The sequence below is a fragment of the Alosa sapidissima genome, chromosome 2 (genome assembly GCF_018492685.1).
Source record: "Alosa sapidissima isolate fAloSap1 chromosome 2, fAloSap1.pri, whole genome shotgun sequence".
Lineage (NCBI taxonomy): Eukaryota > Metazoa > Chordata > Actinopteri > Clupeiformes > Clupeidae > Alosa > Alosa sapidissima.
Genome location: NC_055958.1, coordinates 14,539,376 through 14,551,856, shown reverse-complemented (window position 1 = coordinate 14,551,856; position 12,481 = coordinate 14,539,376). Strand labels below are relative to the sequence as shown.

General features: G+C 41.6%; 1 protein-coding gene across 1 annotated transcript; it reads right to left on the bottom strand.

Moving 5' to 3' along the window:
* Positions 1 to 7,873: 7,873 nt before the first annotated feature.
* On the bottom strand, positions 7,874 to 12,184 carry LOC121695697 (otospiralin-like). The gene is made up of 4 exons (XM_042076767.1): positions 12,029 to 12,184; positions 11,370 to 11,446; positions 11,033 to 11,068; positions 7,874 to 8,321 (listed from the first exon to the last, which is right to left on the bottom strand). Exons 2-4 carry the CDS (start codon positions 11,431 to 11,433, stop codon positions 8,116 to 8,118), a joined length of 306 nt encoding a protein of 101 aa, XP_041932701.1. The 5' UTR covers positions 11,434 to 11,446; positions 12,029 to 12,184; the 3' UTR covers positions 7,874 to 8,115.
* Positions 12,185 to 12,481: the final 297 nt, after the last annotated feature.

The window sequence follows — 12,481 nt, the reverse complement described above, 5'->3', positions numbered from 1 at the left end:
TTTCATTATGACAGTTCTCTCAGTGTTTCCCAATGCAAAAAAAGGTCAGAACTCGGTGACACTACCTGAACATGCTCAAGACAGCACTATACAGTACTTGTACAGCCATTTGAAAACTACAGTAAAGTTACACATTGCTGTAGTTAGGTGAGTAAGTGAGTACAAGACACTGAATACGTACATTTTTACTGTATGCTCTTTGCAATTCTACAGCATTGTGATAGAATTTGATAACTAGTTCAACAATTTTGTATGTAATGACTCAAGCAATGAAATGAAGACTATTAGTTTTATTGGGAACGACTATTCAGCATTCATAAGTGTAGTTCATTTTGACTGACATGACATAAGCAAATGTTAAAAAACAGTAGAGAATTGTATGAAAGCAACTGATACATGTCCAAAAGTATTTGCAATTTGTTCAGAGGAAGGAGAAATTGCTACTATGATGTGCACAAATGACTAAATGTTGTGGAGGTTGAACTAATAGTTATGAGAATTTTAATTCTGATCTGAAAAAAGCACCAAAGCGACTGAGAAAAACTGTATGTTGGGTAAATTGGGCCAACCACAGCTGATTCCAGTCTGGCTTAGACTCAGTGGCAGGGGTTATTTTTTTCTATTACATTGACACTTATACAGTAAAAGGAGGACTTTAACAGAAACAGAAAAAGACAAACACTGTAATGTCTGGACGAGGAAGAGTAAGAGCAAGGGGCCCAGGGAGAAGAGCAGGCCCAGTGAGAGATGCAGTGAGAGGTGCAGGAGCAGTGAGAGATGCAGGAGCAGTGAGAAGAGCAGGGCCAGGGTGAAGAGCAAGGTAGAGGTGTAAGAATGGTGGTGGCATTCCAAAGGCTGTAAGAACTGTTGTCAGTGATGAAATTCATGCCACTATCATTGACCATGTAATCAATGTGATGTTGATGAAAACATGTGGCCTAACCCTGAAGATCCTGAAGATCGCATAAATTAGATACAGTAATTTTGTGCTTTGCTTTAGCTCCCCCCTTTTTATCTAGGCTTTTTGCTGTTGTTTTTTTGTTCAGAATGCTTTGTTCATTGTAAGCAATACTGTAAAACTTTTTCTGTTCTATCATACTGTAAACAGTATTTCTACTGTACCTCCTGTAGTAAACAGTAAAGGGAAAAATAAACAGATTTGCTTTTTACTGGAATGCTTTTGAATGTGAACATAACATGTGGACATACAGTTCCCAACCAAGAAATGTAGTGTAATTATTGCATGCAAATACCTGTAAAACTGAAACCTAAAAGTCTATGCAGTTTTTGTAATGTCAACAATAGCCAGTATTTTGAAACCTGGAGTACTTTGATTGACTGCATGTACCTTGTGAAGTGAAAACAAGTGTTATTCTTTGACAGAATAATTTCATTTTGAGTCAGATTTCCAGTGTTTTGGTAAAGTTAGTGAGTGCAGAGAAATATGTGTTAGTAATATATTTAACAAAATGTGTTTTTGAGAAGAAAATGATCCGTTTGGCCAATTGTGTTTTGTAGGTGTGAGTCTGTGTTAAGAGTTTAGAAAAAGTATCTGAAGTATGGGTAAGCGCTTGTTAGCGATTGAAAAAAACTGTAATCAGGAGGACCCCCACTTGCACTTGGCCAAATGTTAGCAGCCATACACAGCAATGGGAAGTCCCCGAGCAGGAATGGGAAAGCTCCCCATTCCTGCTCACCTAGTATCTACAGACAAAGAATCACACCTGGGAGGTCTAGAAAGTCTCCCATTGAATTCTAACCATTCAATTATAAACCAAAGGATATAGGGTTGCCACATTTGAGTTGTGAAAATCCGGGACCCCCCCCCCCCCCCCCCAAAAAAAAAAAAAAAAAAAATGCACAATGTACCATATAGCCTAAGTTCTAGTTCTATATATATATATATATATATATATATATATATATATAGAACTTAGGCTATATGGTGCATTGTCACTTTTTGATAACACATTGATAACACATTGATAACACAATATAACAATACTAATATTAAGTTAACACATTGATAACACAATATTAACAATACTAATATTAAGTTGTTACAAGCAGTTATAAGTTTTATATATTGAAAGGGGATATCAACAATGACACCTGGAACCTGCCAGTCTACTTCTCTCTCTCTCTCTCTGGTGCGCACTCAAGATGCGTTTCCCAATTAAGTACTGTAACATTCAAGTTAGATGCTGCTGCATGATCATCCTTGCATGTAACACAAAGTTGGTGCATTCTGACATCGTAAACATTCTCGAGGAAAGAAAAGCAGTTAGCAGTAAAGCTATTTATTGGCTACATTTTGGTGCCCCCTCTGTCCCTTGGTGCCCTTGTGCGTGATGCGCGTGGTGAATACAATGTTTCCTATAGTTTCTTACCTATATTTGCCCTGATGCACTCACACACACACTCGCTTATCCCTTTCTATAGCCTACAGAGCAACTAGGACAGGTGCGTGTAAACAATGAGATAGATAGATAGATAGATAGATAGATAGAAGTACTCTACTCTGCTCCCTTCACTGGCTTCCCGTAACTTACAGGATCCTATTCAAAATTCTCACCATAACCTATAGGGCGCTACATGGTCAGGCCCCTGCTTATCTTGCCAACATAAATCACCTACACACCCCCTCCCGATCTCTCAGGTCTATCACCCAAAATCTGCTATCCATGCCATGCACTCGTCTGAAGACATGAGGGGATAGAGCCTTTGCCGCTATGGTACCCAGACTCTGGAATGCTCTGCCTAATCAAACCTAATGCTGGTTGCATGAGAATATGGACTATGGATGTTTTAAAAGACAAGTGAAGACTCACTTGTTTAGGCTAGCTTTTGGGTAACCTCTGCCTTTTATTTATTGATAATTTTATCTGTTGTATTTTTACTTTTTTATATATATACTATGCTTTATTGTCTATGCACATTGTAAAGCACTTTGTGACCCTGTCGGTGAAAAGCGCTGTATAAATAAATTTGACTTACTTACTTTCTTACTTACTCGTTAGAGTGCATTTAAAGATCACAGTCACAGTCATGGCAGTTGTGTGCATTGTTAAACCCATTAGGCTCATTTTGGTGAGTTAACATGAAAGAGACAACGCAAGGATAGATTCAACAAACAATTAAAACAAAGCAACTATATGCAGTCAGGATCAGTGTGATGGAAGATATAAGAGTGTATTAGCGGTACAAAATATGGTGAATAAATCACGCTTGTCAATTTGTCTCCATCTCCTTCTCCAATCCCTACAACTTTTGTGTGTATGCTTGTGTGTGTGTGCCTGTGTGTGTATGTGTGGGTGCGTGCCTGTGTGTGTATGCTTGTGTGTGCGTGCCTGTGTGTGTATGCTTGTGTGTGTGTGCCTGTGTGTGTATGTGTGTGTGCGTGCCTGTGTGTGTATGCTTGTGTGTGCGTGCCTGTGTGTGTGTGTGCCTGTGTGTGTATGCTTGTGTGTGCGTGCCTGTGTGTATGCTTGTGTGTGCGTGCCTGTGTGTGTATGCTTGTGTGTGCATGCCTGTGTGTGTATGTGCATGCCTGTGTGTGTATGCTTGTGTGTGCATGCCTGTGTGCGTATGTGTGGGTGCGTGCCTGTGTGTGTATGCTTGTGTGTGCGTGCCTGTGTGTGTGTGCCTGTGTGTGTATGCTTGTGTGTGCGTGCCTGTGTGTGTGTGTGGGTACGTGCCTGTGTGTGTATGCTTGTGTGTGTGCGTGCCTGTGTGTGTATGCTTGTGTGTGTGTGTATGCTTGTGTGTGCGTGCCTGTGTGTGTATGTGTGGGTGCGTGCATGTGTGTGTATGCTTGTATGTGTGTGCCTGTGTGTGTATGCTTGTGTGTGCGTGCCTGTGTGTGTATGCTTGTGTGTGCGTGCCTGTGTGTGTATGTGTGGGTGCGTGCGTGTCTGTGAATGCTTGTATGTGCATGCCTGTGTGTGTATGTGTGGGTGCGTGCGTGTGTGCCTGTGTGTGTGAGTGTGTGCTGACCTGTGTGTGTGTGTGTTTGTGTGTGTGCGTGTGTGTTTGTGTGGATGTGTGTGAATGTGTGTGTGTGCATGCGTGTGTGTCTGTGCATGTGTGATTATGTAAATTTGTCTCCATCTCCTATAGGGCAGCCGTGGCCCACTGGTTAGCACTCTGGACTTGTAACTGGAGAGTTGCCGGTTCGAGCCCCGACCAGTGGGCCGCGGCTGAAGTGCCCTTGAGCAAGGCACCTAACCCCTCACTACTCCCCGAGCGCCGCCGTTGTAGCAGGCAGCTCACTGCGCCGGGATTAGTGTGTGCTTCACCTCACTGTGTGCTGTTTGTGTTTCACTAATTCACCGATTGGGTTAAATGCAGAGACCAAATTTCCCTCACGGGATCAAAAAAGTATATATACTTATACTTAGAGCCTGACAAATACGAGATTTTGAAGGCCAACATCTATGTCAATATTTGAGTTTTTCAAAAACTGATAACCGATATATCGGCCGATAGTCATTTTTAACACAATATAAAAATGTTCTCCCTAGTGTTGTCAAACGATTAAAAATGTTAATCACGATTAATCGCTGAATTCCTATAGTTAATCACGATTAATCACATATTTTATCATATGGTTAAAATTATATTATTTTGCATTTCTGACCTTTCCAGGAGTCCATATTAACAATAAAGCAATCATTGTGTATCTTGATTGGGATTCAAATGAAAGCAAAGCAAGTTACTTTATTAACTGAACTTTAAGACATAGGTCTATTTGATTATTTCAAATCAAATTTCAAAAGATGTGCAGCAGACCGAGGCAACACAATATTCTTCAGAAATGTAGCTGATATAAACTGAAATAAATGCTACCGCAGAAGTGCGTGCACAAAATGTAGGCCTACACACATTATAAAGGGCATAACAAACAGAAAACTATACTATATTCATTATCTTTGAGTTCAGTTGAAAATAAGAAAGTTTTCAACATGAGTGCATTGCCATTTTATAGGCCTACAGTCTATGGTGCACTGTCACTTGCCACACACATCAGCGCCGAAGTTTTTACCGGGCAAACACTGGACGAACAATGGATTTTATGGAGCAGCGTCGACCAAATATAACTGAATCGTGATTTACACGGCGCCAAAGTGCGATGCTGGTGTGCGGAATCTAATGTAAATGAATGTCGAAAGCAGAGTGCATCGCAAATAGTAGCAGCCAAAGAGAAATGTTGATAACAGAACAAGTGACGGTGAAAGAATCTTTGGCGGCACACATTTAATGCGTCAGCCTAGGCTAGGCTACTCTTTGGCCGGCTCGTAAGCCCAAACAAGTGTGTGCAGCATGCCTTTACGTAGCCTACTAACGGCGCATCATCATAAAGATACATTTAATCTGCATCACGTCCCATTTTAGAGGAAAACAAGTTAACATTATATCATTGATAGACAGCTAGTAATCACACGTTGACGTTACATCTATTTTTAATTCACAGTATATTCAATCATTTTACTAACACGGCAGTTATGAAGAATTATGTTTATGTAACTTACTCATCTCGAAACTATGTACATTATCAACCTAATTTGTTTGCAATACCCCATGTTGAGAACAAATTTAGCATGTACACTTACCATAATATCCCATGCAAAACGGTTAGCTTGCTAGCTAGCTAACTTCAGTATAACATAGCCAATTATCTCACCTACTGTAGTTGTAGGAAATAGGCTACGTTCATATTACAAGTGATAGAATGAATGTGTGACATGTTTAGTAAGTTGATGTTATGACATGTAAAGTTAAGCTTGCTGAACTTAGTTATAGTCAGCCATGGGCAGTTTGACTGTGACTAGAAAGAGCAAACCATAGGAACATGGTCAAACACACAGATAACTTACACCAACCTTATTTTGTGCCTTTTATTCACGTTTGTTTCAAGATTTAGTAAGTATAAACCCTTTTCGCTCCCCACTTTGATGCAGCATAGGTTTCCATTATATCAGTCATCTTTTCCCTAAAAGGGGGCGTGTACATGCAGCACATACAACGTTCCATTTAATTCGTCAGTTCGTATTGTTTAGTTTCCAGTCTAGCTAAATCCAGTGTGGTGTTGTAGTTGTTCTAACGTTATTAGTTGTTGCAACAGCATGTGAAAAAACTACAAAGTTTGTTTAACCAAAAAGAACGTTAATCTCGCGTTAAAAAAATTGACGCCGTTAAAATAGGTTTACGTTAACGCCGTTAATAACGCGTTTAACAGACAGCACTAGTTCTCCCATAACACGGTTCTAATCAAGGTGGGGCATTATGTATTTGAATAAGCCTAACTACTGAGTTTACTAATGAAAGGCTTTTCATATACAGTATTTTTTTATTTACATAATGTTTGAATGAAGAGGTAAAGCAGCACAGTGGTAAACATGCCCCCATCCCAAATTTATTTTAAACAAGTTGCTGGCATCAAATTTAAAATTAACATATATTTTCCAGGAAATAGTCAAAACTTTCATTTACAACATATGTTGTTTTTATCCTTTTTGCAGCTAAATGTGAGATTTGAATGTTATCACATTCTGTTTTTATTTGCATTTTACACAATGTCCCAAATGTTTTTGATTTGGGGTTGTAGTTTGAGGTGATGTACCTAGTTGATATACCCCTTTCCTTTCACACTCGAAAATCTCTTCATCACGTTCAGTTGCAACGTGGTCTGGTCGTTATTGCAAAGTGCTAAAAAATCTAACCAGCGAGTGACATGAAAGAGCAGGACAAAGCAAGCTTTGCTTGGGACTCAGTCCAAGCGCTGTTTGTCTGGCAAAGAACAGTAAATCCATAGGATTTTGAGGGGAGAAATCCTCACGCATTTCAAGATGGCATGGAGTGAAGATTAAATTAGCAAAGGAGCAGTCAGGCTATGGTTGGGGAGGGGGTGTAATCTCCCTATATCTCCCATACTTTTAAAACCTTTCTAGGAATAATGTAAACATTTCGGGTTTATTCTTACAAGAGGACTTATTTTCTCTTTGACTCCCATGTTATGTGGTCTAGCGCGGGGTAAAGCCTCAGCTGGAGTGGATGCGGGGGGAGGAATGCTGTGACTTTGTACGGGGGAATAACAGGAAGGCGGCTGTGAGGTTATGGGGAGGGCAGCCAGTCTAAGAGTCCTCGTCTCTCGGTTACGCACTCTCGCCGTGACCCATTGCAACAGCTCGGATGGTGGAGGGAAGGTGGCGTCTCCCACCTGTCACTGCAGCTTTCTTTCAGTCTCACCAACACACTCTCTCCTACTTCCTTTCAGTCTCACCAACACACTCTCTCCTACTTCCTTTCCTTCTCTTACTCTAATCTCACTCTCTTTTTCTCTTTCTCTTCCTCTCTCTGCATGTCACCTTCTCTTTCAATCTCTGTTTCCCCCGTCTCTCTTTCACAAACACACACACACACACACACCTTCCTTAGTTTCTATTCCACAGAGACACACTGTTTCTCTCTCTCCCTCTCATCATGTTGTCCTCTGTCTCATCCTGTTGCCCTCTGTCGGATTTCACTCACCTGGCTGGCTGAGTGGCAGCCTAGGGGTCTTGACTTTAAAAGCAGGTCACTATTTTTTTTTTTTTACACATGCTCACACACATCTCTCTCTCTCTCTCTCTCTCTCTCTTTTACACACACACACACATCAGTGCATGTGGAAACGAATCCTCAGAATCCTGAGAAGCAACAAGAAAAGACACCTTTGTGATGCTTGCCGATTTTACTGATAAAAACATATTGATCAATACAACAGAATGAAAAATACACTGAAAATATTTCTACTGGAGTACAGGAATAATACCAGACATCAAACATACTCATGCACTCTGACTTATGAAAGACATTTTGGACCGTATTTTTCTTCGCCAAATGCAGTCTATCAACAAGCAAAGTTGTCATGCATGAATTATAGCTATCATGTGGGAGCATTGGGCTGAATCATTGCTGCTTGCGGTTAAGGTCTTGCCCGTGGTGTTAAATTTCTAATTCATTGAGTTATTAAATTCATGTCTATCAAACTTAAGACTTTGCCATTTTCCCAACATTCAAGTTAGGGCCCTATACGTGTTTATTCGCTGGCACTGAAGCTCTGTGCCTGATGGCTTAGTCCTCCTCTGGTTGGCCAGCGTCTGGGGTGGAGTCATAGCCCAGGTAGCTGGCGATGGGGAAGTGGGCCCAGTAGGTGCGGGCCAGATCCTGCAGCGTGTCGTAGCTGGCCTGGGCTCGCAGCTCCTCTACCCAGCCGTAGAAGTCCGACGCCCACAGGTTCCAGTTGGGCATGCTGCGCTTGCCACGCACCAGCTGCTCTCCTGAGGACAAGCCAGGGCAAGAGCAGGGAGAGCAGAGGTGTGACCAGGGTGGCAATGTGCAAGAGAAAACATTTAGAGTCTCTGTGGATACAGTAAACTATGGGAAAGGCTACAAATAGAAGGTTCATGGCCAAAGATAAGTAAGGGATAATGTATAACGCCGGTCATTATTGGGAAAATAAGTCCCGACAGGGCGAACCGGACCCCGACGTGCAGCGGAGGGGTCTTGTTCCGCCCTGAAGGGACTTATTTTCCCAATAATGACCGGCGTTCTATACATTATCCCGCTTATTACACGGCTAAAACGAAATAATAAACTCCCCACAATATGACTTTAGCCGACATAGCCTAGCCTATTTGTTACCGTTCATCGTGGCATTTGCTGAGAAATAAATAGTTTGCAACAACACACGCTGAACTTGAATCAAACATTCTTTAGAACACAGCTGATCAACCGTCTGCTTTCACTTTTGAATGAAGTTCCAGTCCTTGCGTAGTGATATGAAAGACGTATCAGAAGCACAAAACCCGTTGCCATTGACAGCGGTAATTATATGTTTGCAGCAGTAATTACATGAAAATATTTTACCGTAGAACTTCCCATTCAAGCCAATAGAGTGTTCTACTTGCCTTGTGAAGAGCCGTGTAATAAGTGGGATAATGTATGGAACGCCAGTCATCATCAGAAAAATAAGTCCGGACAGGGCAGAGCGCCCTAAAGGGATTTATTTTCCTGATAATGACCGGCGTTCCATACATTATCCCGCTTATTATATGGCTACTTGCCAAAACAAAAAAAATAAACTCCACATTATATGTCTCTTTACATTTATTTGTTACTGTTTTTGGCTTTTTCAGAAACAAATAGTTCACAACACACGCTGAACTTCACTCTTTAGAACAGAGCTGATCAACCGTCTGCTTTCACTTTTGAATGAAGTTCCATTGCAAGAAGTGACCGGACTACTTGCGAACTGATATGAAAGACGTAAATCAGAAGCTCAAACCCATTGCCATTGACAGCAGTATTTATATGTTTCAGCGGTAATTACATGTTTGACCGTAGATCGTTGGGAAATCCCATTCAAGTCAATGGAGCGTTCTACTAGCATATAATAACCTTTGTTATTGCCAGGCTCTTCAGAGAAAGTGAAAGTCAGCAAGTAAGTGTAAGTATTTGTGTGGCAAGCTATTTGTTTTCTCACAAAACGGTAACAAAATAATTTTAAAAGACCCATTGTGTGAAGTTTCTTTTCATGTTTTGGCAAGTAGCCGTATAATAAGTGGGATAATGTATTGTCTGCCGGTCATTATCGGAAAATAAGTCCCTTCAGGAAGAAGCAAGATCCCTCTGCTGCGCATTCAGGGTTCTGTTCGCCCTGTCAGGACTTATTTACTGATAATGACCAGCGGACAATACATTATCCCTTACTTACATAATGGCTGATGACACACAAAATGACAGTGAGAATGGTCTTAAAGGGGAACTTGGTAACTATTTCAACGTAATAAACCCGTGTAGAAATCATTTGGATGGTTAAATGACCTGTTCCAGTGAAAATGGTGACTTTTCCTGCTGCCCCTAGCGTCCCCAGGCGGAAAACCAACCTTGCAACATTGAGACTACCGTCCCGGAAAGAAAGGTGAGAAACAAGAAACTCGTTTTAAATCGTGTTTCTTACCTTGTAACATCCACATTGTCTGCCGAACTTATGCTAACCGTTTTGCCAGCTTGTAAACAAATCCATGTGCTTTATCGTTACCTTTTTCCACAGTTTGAAATAGCATAATGCACAATTTCTCCAGCAGAGGGGGAAATCCTGCCAAGTTTCCCTTTAAGTAGGCTACTCAGATAATAGTGAACTATGGAATGACAGTTGACAGATATGTGACTCGTGTTGCCTTTTGTTTAGCCTGACCATTTCAACAAGATCCATTATCTCCTGGGCAACAGAATGTGTCAACCTTCACATTTTTCCATACCATAAATTCCATCTATGTGCATTTTCATTTCATACACTTACAAATTTAAAAGGATTATTTTGTTAAATATCATTATCGTCATTTTGCATAATAGTCATTTCAGGACTTCTGCCATTATTTCTGTCTTTTCTTCTATTCAGTATACAGTATGGTCTTCTTACCACTAATGTTGCTATAGTAACACATTACCTTGCACAGGACTTGATTCAAGTCATTGGATCAGCACTAAAAATAAAACCATGCACAACATTTCTACCACAAGCCCATTTACTGGTGATGGATACCAGCGTAAAACAAAGCTGAAATGCACGTCTAAATGGACAGAGACACTGGGTTTAGCGATTTAGCTGTTACACTGCTGAATGCCATTAGTGTGGCCATGTCCTTGATGTATCTGAAGGCCATCCCATTACTCTGTCACCACCACGAACAAAAGGCCTGTGGCTAAAAAGCCAGAGGGAGGATTTTCCATTTGCCATTGACTCACTTTTACATCTTCTAAACACCACCACCTCCACCTGCTTGCGCCCCCCCCCCCCCCCCCCCCCCCACCACACACACACCCCACCCCCCATAGCCACCATCCTCCCCATCTCATCCTCAGGCACCACGGGGTAAAACCCTCACCCAGCCCCCTCCAGACTGGGCAGCCACATCTATGGGGCAAAAACAGCGCCAGTTGCACTTCAAAGTGCTGTCGTGGATCACACACAGCGGGCCACGCTCACCTTTCTGCTCCTCTAAGGCAGTCATTTCCTCTGCTCCTGAGGAGAGGGGGGGGGGGGGGTGGAGAGAAGAAAGAGGATGGGTTAAAACGGGATGGACAGAGATGCAGGGAGGGACACTCAAGCAGGGAGGAGAAAGAGAGAGAGAGGATAAAGGGTAAAAACACAGAAAGAGAGGAATAAAAAGAGTGAGAGAGGAAAATGGAGGGTCACAGGAGACTACAGAAAAGCAAAGAGACACACATGCTCTTATGAATACTTCAAATCACACACACACACACTTTTAAGAATCGATGCACCTGTTTGAAAGCTATTACAAACACACAGACATTGAAAATACCTGATAAAAAGACAGATCCAATCAATAACATGCAGGCAACCAGGAGGTTACAGAGACGAGACATGGTGTTATAGTGTCTGCAGAAACGAAAGGGATATTAAGACACCAGATATGATTGCATCACACTTCAAACACACAGAAATATGTACAGTAAGGGTTACAAGTGCAATTGTTTACTACAAAAGATCATAATATGAGAATCTGGCAATGTAAAAGTATTTTTGCATCAGCAGGACATGGTTTGTGTGGTACAGCGAGACACCAGCCATAACGGCAATACATCAGATACACAGAAACATGCAAGGACATGCAAGCAATTTCACTTCAGAAGAGAATGTAAGAGAATCTGGGCATGTCAATGGCCTTTTGCAACTGCAAGTAGAGCAAAAGACTGGAAATTCCTTTCTGCTCAATCAACAGATGCCATTAAAACATGCCAATAAAGCAGCTGACAACAGAGATGAAAAAAGACTTTGGGTCCTAATTTCAATGATGGGCAAAGTGCAAAGTCTTAGTCTATCTAAAGCTTACTTGCCATAAGAGAGCAATAGTTAAATTGCTTGTTTATAGACTTTGCACTTTGCTTGCCTTTAAATTAGTGCCCCTTGTTTGTAGAGATAGAGAACTCAAGTGTTAAAAACCAAGAAGACCAGTCTTACCTGTGAGTGCGACAGCATTGGACAGCAAAGGACACTGACCAGTTGGAGTGACTGGCCTCCTCTTTCTCAGTAACACCTTCCTCCACAACACACACACACACACACACACACGCACGTGCGCGCACACACACACGCACGTGCGCACACACACACACACACACACACACACACACACACAAGCTGTCTGGGACAAGTTCACAAGTCAAAGTTTGTTTGCATTTCATGGCGTTCTCTAAAACCTGGCGTCTTTCCAGGTCCAATTCCTGTATATATTAATTACATCTCGCCTCTCTCCAGAAATCAGTCAAGCAACTAAAAAAAAACAACATACACTGAAAACAGGCTGAGGAGAGAAGAGCAGACAAGCGCTCTCCAGCCAAAAAACTTGAAAGCATTTGCTTAGCAAGGGAAAAAAGTGACACTCAACAACTAAGTTGCCTCAAGGCCAGAGGC